This window comes from Clavelina lepadiformis, chromosome 3, assembly GCF_947623445.1.
Source record: "Clavelina lepadiformis chromosome 3, kaClaLepa1.1, whole genome shotgun sequence".
In the NCBI taxonomy this organism is placed as follows: domain Eukaryota; kingdom Metazoa; phylum Chordata; class Ascidiacea; order Aplousobranchia; family Clavelinidae; genus Clavelina; species Clavelina lepadiformis.
In genome coordinates, this window is record NC_135242.1 from 22,809,666 (window position 1) to 22,818,261 (window position 8,596).

The window sequence follows — 8,596 nt, forward strand, 5'->3', positions numbered from 1 at the left end:
GTCATGTACAATCAGAACCTTAAGGTGCCTGCACCGTTTCACACCTGAGTAATAGTGGCCATACGTCATTGCTGCAGGACACCTAAGTAAATGGTTAAGTTTGTCTAAATTAGCAACTTTCGTTTTGGTAAATTCTTTTGTCGGAGCATGTCGCGATCTGATACTGAGACAGTAGGCTGTGCTGCCTTGGTCAAATTAGGGTTATGGATGGATCTGTGGGCCTGGACGTATCTTGCGAGCGGATTTTCCGTTTCTAAAATTTGACACTTGGCAGCTTGATTATGTTAAGCAAATGTAAGCTCCGCTAGCGAGAAATCTCTGTGTGGATCCAGTCTTAAACCTAAGCCTGTGGAAAGACCATTCAGGTACCATCGTCCGAGTCGGTCTCACCATATCAGAAGCTGAAAAGTAGGCTTTCAATGTCCATCAGCTTTAGAATTTCACACAAAACAGTGCGTAGGTGTGTTCAAACTGTTCAATGCTGCGGAGTCGCAATGACTCGAGTTATTTTTTGCAAAGAATTTGGAGAAGGGCTTGTGTCTTTTTAAGTCAAATCTTCTGAAAATGTAGGCCTAACTCAAGTCATTACAACACTGTTTTTGGAAACAAGGTAAGCAGTTAGAGGTCGCATCATTTTTACATTCGCTTTTGTCATTTGGCATTACGACTTGCAGGAAAAGTTAGGTATAGTCGAGAAAACGGGCAAATCCTGAAATGATCAAAGGCGGCTTGACAGGTTTGATACACAACCGTAGTATTTCATATCAAAGTCGTACGCGATTAAAGTTGACTGGTTCAATCAGTAGTTAGATAATATTTTGTTAGAATAGCGCTGCTACAACAATACAAATCACGAGGTGCTGTACAATAGAATGCAGAACAACGATGAAATAATCGTATATCCGGCGTTAATTTCCTGCTGATGCATTTAAGGTTCTTATTGCATGGATTGCCTCACGTAACGCCTCTTATTATGACTTGTTTTAATGACAAGACGTACTACATAAAGAATCAAGCCTTATTTCTTAGGTTTAGTTTTGTGTTAAATAAGTAAATTTCACTTTTTTGTTGGCGATCTTGAAACTTTGCCGCGGAAAGTGGGATATCGGAGTAGTTATTTTGAAATACAGCTGGAAACTTTCATCAAGACGAGATAAACGATGAAGAGTGTCGGTGCCCCTCTATTTCTATTAGCAATTCTGGCGACATTGTTGAGCGGAGGTTCAGGTCAAACTGGTAAGTGAAGTAAATCTTCAGTATAGTGTCAAATTAGTTTTCAAATGTAGGGACAATTTTCATTTCCGTACACTTGCGTGATTCTTGCACGCAACTCGCAAGTATCCACTGCTTCATTCTCATGCGTAAATTATGTACATCTTGATCCGATTTTCTTATCCCAGTGACACTGGACTAAAAGACTAGCTGGTAACTTTGCAGATAGAAGACGTAGGGAGCTGAAATGTCTCTGAAAGTTTGCAGACTTTCCAACCATGTAACTATCATATGGATATGTTATGAAATATTTGAGATATTAGCAAATTTTGGGGAAAACTTCACATTTTGTTTGTAGTTGTTACTATGAGGCTCGTTAGGTTTATCAATGCCAATCGTCGTGGCGGGTGGCCAAATGAGATAAGGCATTTAAACGAGTCCTCCGAATAGAACGGCTTAGCACTTGACTATCTTACGGAATGTTTGCTGGGCTTACTTCAATCTTGTAATGTGCATAGTTGGGCTACTATATGCTGACATCATTGGCAAGTGTTTTGTTACTATGCAGCATGTGGTTAATAGTCACTCAAGCATATCAAACACAAGAGAGCGTATAGTATTCCAGCTTTGATAAAAAGCTGTACTTCTATACGGAAAGATCATACGATATCTAGCACGGTGGAAAATTTTTTCTCGCAGATTAAATAGTAATAATATACTGTACACTTTATAACATTTGTTTCTTTAGTAATGCATTTCAAAGGTTGTAAATTGCGCGGGTAGGAAAAAGAACCTTTGTCCCCAGCGGTTGAAGATCATTTGTGTAGGCGACAACACGATATACTAAATACCAACACGAAATTATTTAAGAATTAATATCGTGAGGCTCTGAACCATTTTGTTTTACCAAGACGCAAGACGACCTAACCAATTTTTGCTTACTTTTTTCACAGTAGTCGACGTTGTAATTACTAATTCCTGTCTGGAGGAGACAACCGTAGCCGGTCTTGAAACGTGTCGCGAAGGAATGTTCCTGTATATTGATTCGTTACGCTCTATTGACATTCCCATGTTTATTTTTAACCTTTCACGTGAGTGACTTTTTTCCGATTTTTTGTCCAACATCGGTATTCTTGAAGATTTGTTAATATTTAATAACTAAAGAAATAAATGAAGTTTAACAATTGTATTTATTTCTGTATTGAAGAATAAAGACAAAACTCACTTATAATAACTAAAACATTGTATTTCTCATCATTGCAGCGAAAATGCACAGCCTTATGTCAAATCTGTCGACGTCATACACATTGAATTTTACCTATTTCGCAAGTAGATTTTTCAGATGCGCTTCTTAAAAGTTATTCGTTTTAATTTCCAGTTGCCGACGTTTGCCAAACCGCGAACCCTTGTTTCAGCGGTTCTGACACACCCGTCACAGATTTATGCACTATCAACAACAACAAATCCTCCAGCGAGTATGCATTTCTGGATTGCGTCTGTCCGCAAGACAACGTGCGTTGGAAGGACGAGCTTAACACTACCATTTACCGAGCTGGCATAAGCTGCGTTGGTAAGTATAGGCCTAATTAATTTGTCTCATGCGCTTTACCGCGCTCGCTTGAATTTTGTGTGTGTTGACCGTGCTGTTTGTGTATCAGGTGTTTACGCCGTTGCTAAGTTATGTTAAAGTCAACGCGTGTTTTGTTGCTTACTGTAGCTAATTGCATTTCCCATAGCAAGGTATGATTATACGATTTGTTTTTGATTAAGTGGTGTCTAAAGCAGCCGTGTCCAACGCACATACCTTAATGAGTTGAAAATGAAGCCACTTTTGAAATGCGGGGCAAATATTAAATAACTTATTACACTTGATTTAGTTTAACAGAAGTATAAGTGAAGAAATTATCGTTCTTGCGGACTCCAAATTCTTAGTACTTTGCGCAGTCGTGGAGAACGTTGTTGTAGCAATTCGCTTGAAGTTACACATTTGTAAAGCTTACCACAAATGCAATATCTTCGGCGTTCGCGAGTTTATAACATTTAACAAACCTTAGCTACTGTATAGATGCAAGTTGGCCACATCCTTTTGGGTGTTATTAATGATTTTTAGCAGGCGAGTGCATTCGGTAATTAATTTGTTGAAGATGAAAACGGTTGGATCATTCGTAGCGATTAAACATTTTTTTTTATTTTTACGATTCGTAATTGCTGTCATTTCTAAATATTTTTTTATTCTTCCATAACTGATGCATTAAAGTAACGATGAGTAATTTTCAAGATTTTTGCTCAGATATAAACGAGTGTGCCGCCGCCACCGACACCTGCGATCCCGAAGGTGCTACTTGCACAAATATTCAAGGGAACTACACCTGCGAATGTCTGTTCGGGTATATCGATCTCAATCCGTCAATGCCCGGCGAAGTTTGCCAACTTTATTCGGACGAATGTACTCTTCAGGTTGAACCAAAGTGCGATGAGAATGCTGACTGTCAGAATCTCGAACGTAAGTGTACTTTGTGGCAGGGTTTTTTCCAACGCTTCGGAAATTTAGCCTTGCCTGAAGTCCGATAAAATACGCTGTTTGCTTTGACGCTGTCGTTTAACAACAAAGATAGTGTGAGACAAAAATGATAGCGTCTATTGAACTCGGATGAATACTTATTTGCTATTGTATGGAAGCACGGGACGAGTCCAGAAATACGGGAATATTTTGTTGTTTACGTAATAGGACAATTCCTGCAGCAAATAGAATTGTTCCACAATGTTGTTTTTTCTTGGTTGATTCCCTAATTCTCAACTAAAGTGATTCCAAGCTTTATCCATTCATAAAAGTCCGACCTACAGTAGATACTTCTAGCAATCAATTTACATTTTACACGGTTTGATGATTTCAGGTTACGTCGGATGTTATGACTCTACTTTCGTTGGAGAAGAAGAAGGTGCTGTCCTTAGTTATGAGGATTGTTTGAGGATCTGCAAATCCCAGAACCAAGACTACGCCGTAGTGTTTGGGGTAAGTCCCTGCTCGGTAGCCGAATGCAGGGTTAGGAGCTAGCTTGTAAATAATCCGGTCCGTGTCCGATACCCAGTGGAGCTACACCTTTTTGTAATGTTCTTGGGAAAGCGTTAAGGACACTTGCTTCTGTTCAATGAACATGGTAGACAGTCCTAAATTCGGGTAATATCATACAAAACTCAAAAACACCTAAATAAAAATTTGTGATAATCAGAAATACCACAATTGCTAGCTCGGTAACCGGGACTCGAGCGATGAGAAATTATCGCCGGATTTAAGTGGTACAAAGACTTCCGATGATAAAGATTATTATATCATATAAACATTGGTCAAGGAAGGGTATTCCGCGGGAAGTGATTAAAGGGAAGTTCCCTAAAGTATGGATGAGTTTGTGTTAGAGAATTAAAGTTTCTAGCTTGTATGAGTTTGAGGCGCTGTTAGTGCAATTTGTCCTGTTGTTTCGGGTGATCTCACTGAATGTGATTGTAATGATCTAAGTTTAGGTCAAAATCCTCGTTAGTAAGCCTACTCGAAACTTTTGTCTTGAAACTTGGTGGTCGGACAATTCAATCAGCGGACGATTAAACCCAGAACATTTCAACCCACGAGCGTTGTTTGCACGATCCTGGGTTGAATCGACGTGAATCGCTCGACCACAAATGACTGTTTCCTTTCTCACAGACTAACGCAAACTGTGCTTGCACCTCGAATATTTCTTCCTTTACATCTTCCTCTGGATGCCAGACTTGTACCGAGCCTGCAGGTACAAGCAACGAATGCGGTGGCCCTTCTAAACAGTCGGTCTATATAACAGGTGACACGTTTTGCCAATAAAAGTTCAGTGCAAATAACGATAAATTGCGAGACTTCTATCAACGTCAGCACATTCAAAAGTCAGTCTCAAAATCATTCTTCACGGTTCGCTGTGCTTCCAGGCCCTGGGCATGACTGCACCTGCCGAGATGGCTTCGATGGCGACGGTTTCAACTGCATTGACATCAACGAGTGTGATGCAGACCCCTGTCCTTCTAATTCTTTTTGTACCGACCTTCCTAACGACTTCACATGCACATGCCTGGAGGGGTTTGTCCAAAGTTCAAATGGAACATGCGCTAGCCCGGCAGGTAAAAAGCGATATATTTCTTGACCCTGTTTGCTCCGTTCATACTGCACAGTGCACACTGTCTTCCCAAAAACTTGTACAATATGTATATAATATATAAAACTTCGATAAAAAGAAATTTGTCAAAACTTTTTCTTGCAGAAACGGTCGAGTGTGTCGGAGGACAGGAAGCTGCTTTTGAGAAAAAGGAAATTTGGTCTGAAGATTGTTCTGCGGTCTACCTCGTGGATTGCGATTATAACGGTATTTTTTCTAATTTTAAAAAACTGGATTAATATTAATTATCATATAAGTTATAGTTATCAAATATTCACATTATTTTAGCATAGTACGATATTAATAGCCCATGTGTTACCGTACTGCAGTGAGTAATTAACTATTGCATATTGGCTCTGTCAGCGTTTAGATGTATTTTAATGTGAATAGCTTTGTTTTGGTATTTAGCTACTGCATCAGTAAAGCATAACAACTTGAATATATAAGTTTCAGCTGTATTTTGTCATATTTTTCCTCCATAGGTACAAATTTCGAGGCGGACGGAGAAAGGTTCATTGTGGATGTGGCAAATTTAAGCCCCGGTTCGAGTTGTAACAGTAACGGTGTCATAGTAAATGGACTATCCCCAGACTACATCAAAAACAACAGAGCCGAATTTACTGCAAATGGCGGAGCAAATCTTCTCAACGCGAAATTAAGCTGTACGAGCAACAGCATGAGCGTAAGGTACACAGCATTATTCTCATACGGTTTAACGAGTGTATAATTGATACCTTTGCGAGGACTTGATTCATAGACGTTTGTTGATTGAATTTCTTATTTAATCATTTTCAACAGGTTCGACCGCTACGTCGCCAACCAGGCGGGATTCTACCTTGACGATTTGTATTTGGGAGGGGCCGAAGATCTTGTTGGGGACTATAGCAATGACCCCGACTGTTTGGGGCGTCGCTGGTATGATGAAGGGGCCCAGTACAGATTCGAAGTCGTCGGTTATGGAACGGAGTGCGGCACAAAACACAGAGCCAGCGATGTAATTTCGTATCTGACCACTAACTTTATCTTTTTTCGTTTTCTGAAACCAGCAATAGTTTTACCTTCGATTAAGCAAACCGTAATGATAATTAATCTATGCTTGAATTTAAATGTTTTGCAGACAGCCTCTAACATTATCATTGTGGAGAATTCAGTTCGCGGTCAAATAGGATCAGGCGGTGGTGTAATCGATCGAACTTCTGACTTCAGTTTCGGCTTTTATTGCTCTATTAACCAGAATACACAGACTGTGACTTCCGGTAGTATCTTTGTCTTCAATCTTGGACGCCGCAAGAGGTCAGCATCAAGCCAAATTCAACAAAGGTAACACAAAACCAAATATTTCAAAAACGTAATTAAACTAGAAAATATGTTTCAAACAAGCTAAAAACTTTGTGAAAATTGTTAATTTTTAGACATTTTTAAGCCAGCGCTGCTCCCTCAGAGGTGAAACTTTGGATAAAAGCTTAACTTTCTGCAACTTACAGAACAGCCCGTCAAGCTTCTGCAAGCGCGTTCGCCAACATCGATGGTTTTAAAGTCGGAGCTGCTTTGAACATTTACAACGATGAGTCTTTCCAGAGCGATTTCGATTCCACGCGGGAATTGGAGGCCGGCAAAGACCGCGTCTATGCCTCGATTTCCACGATCTGGCTGAACAGTGAACGATTTGACATGAGATTAGTTCGTTGCTGGATGTCACCGAGCTTGGAGAGCGACAGACGTTATAAAGACATAATTGTAAACGGGTAAGCACAAAGCAAGATGACAATTATTGCGCGATGGCATGGTGTTGTGCTTTTAATCATTTATAGAGAGACCTAAATAACATTCATAAGTTGTTTTGCCCTTTGTTTAGATGTCGGCTTGGCCAAGGAGCTCAGGAGGACGTGACGTATATTGAGCAGCTGGATAATTGGGTCAGTATCGGCTTCCCGGCTTCAAGTTTCAATGGCGGAATGGAAGACGTTATGGTCCATTGCTTCGCTGACCTCTGCGACACGGAGAATGTTGCAAACTGCAACCAGGTACGAGGTCAAGGCTACCAGTCAAACATACTCTAATTTAATTAGACTTAATGCTTTAAAATTACAAAAATGACTCGAAGTGAGTTACTTGACGTCGTCTTTGAGTAAAAACAGCAGCGGAAATGTAGGCATCTCAAATAAGCACCAAAAGACTTTTAGTTAGATGGTAGTAAGTTATCCATCGTCGCTTTTTGTGTTCTTTTTTCTGCTGACTTTCATTTGGCTTAAAACTTTACGCGTGATGTACGCTGTAAAGAGGATTATTTTATTCACAGCGCTGCAACGCCATCGCTTCTCCCAGTGACGAAAAAACGATCACGTTGGATGCTCACACCCTCTACCTATCGGCCGGGCCTATAAAAGTAACGGACACTTGCGGAGGAAGCTACAGGGGCGGATGCGAACACTTCTGCTCCGTATCGCAGGAAAACCAGCCCGTCTGTACTTGTTTTGAGGGTTTCGTCGTGGACCCCAAAGACCCGACCCGTTGTTTACGTAAGTCAACTTGCTTTTAGAAGCTTGAAGTCGACTGTAATCAACGTTTTGAGTGTACAGTAGCAATTTAGCGACATTTAAGTGTTATGCTACACGGTGCGGGTGAAATTGCTTTTACAAGTCGCACATCTCGGACATCGATAAGTGTAGCCTATGGTAATACAACGTAAAAGTACGAGACTAATTCCTTGAACTTCGATTTTATTGCTCAGTGCCTACTAGCGGCGGGAATGTGACACCCCCAACCCCGTGGTATTATTACACTCTCCCGATCGTCGGCGCTGTTTTCCTGATCGTTGCCGTTATTCTCTTTATGAAGTCCCGCCAGGCTGGTCGAAGCGCTTCCTACAAATTCCCGGACCTGGACGATAGCACCGACGAGGGGCAGCGATTGGGGATCTAATGGCAACCTATGAAGCGAAGCTTAGAAATTTTATCAGGGAACCGAGATATAATCTGAACCAAATGATCATTTTCCAGCAAATCTCTTTCATCACATGATTAAATTAAGGAGCAACTAACATAGGATTTAAATTTCTTTGAAAGCAATTCTTGTCAGCCTAAGATTTTACGTTTACTTTCAAACTGAGATTTTACGCTACTCCATTTAAATGCTAATTTGTTGTTCGTCTGTACGCTTGCTGTTGTAACCGGATATAAATCGTATTATCTCGATTTGCTGAGTAGCAA

General features: G+C 40.5%; 1 protein-coding gene across 1 annotated transcript; it reads left to right on the forward strand.

The window, feature by feature from the left end:
• The first annotated feature begins 971 nt into the window (after positions 1 to 971).
• On the forward strand, positions 972 to 8,577 carry LOC143448830 (uncharacterized). Its single transcript, XM_076948731.1, has 15 exons — positions 972 to 1,236; positions 2,166 to 2,303; positions 2,591 to 2,782; positions 3,503 to 3,715; positions 4,107 to 4,225; positions 4,910 to 5,042; positions 5,164 to 5,352; positions 5,493 to 5,594; positions 5,870 to 6,074; positions 6,186 to 6,381; positions 6,505 to 6,707; positions 6,872 to 7,132; positions 7,243 to 7,411; positions 7,687 to 7,906; positions 8,119 to 8,577. The coding sequence occupies exons 1-15, from the start codon at positions 1,161 to 1,163 to the stop codon at positions 8,307 to 8,309; spliced, it is 2,607 nt and encodes an 868-aa protein (XP_076804846.1). The 5' UTR covers positions 972 to 1,160; the 3' UTR covers positions 8,310 to 8,577.
• Positions 8,578 to 8,596: the final 19 nt, after the last annotated feature.

Coding starts and splice junctions, on each gene's coding strand:
- LOC143448830 (XM_076948731.1), top strand. CDS start 1,161: ATGAAGAGTGTCGGTGCCCCTCTATTTCTATTAGCAATTCTGGCGACA. Junction 5,043..5,163: donor ACAGTCGGTCTATATAACAG/GTGACACGTTTT, acceptor CTGTGCTTCCAG/GCCCTGGGCATGACTGCACC. Junction 5,353..5,492: donor AACATGCGCTAGCCCGGCAG/GTAAAAAGCGAT, acceptor TTTTTCTTGCAG/AAACGGTCGAGTGTGTCGGA.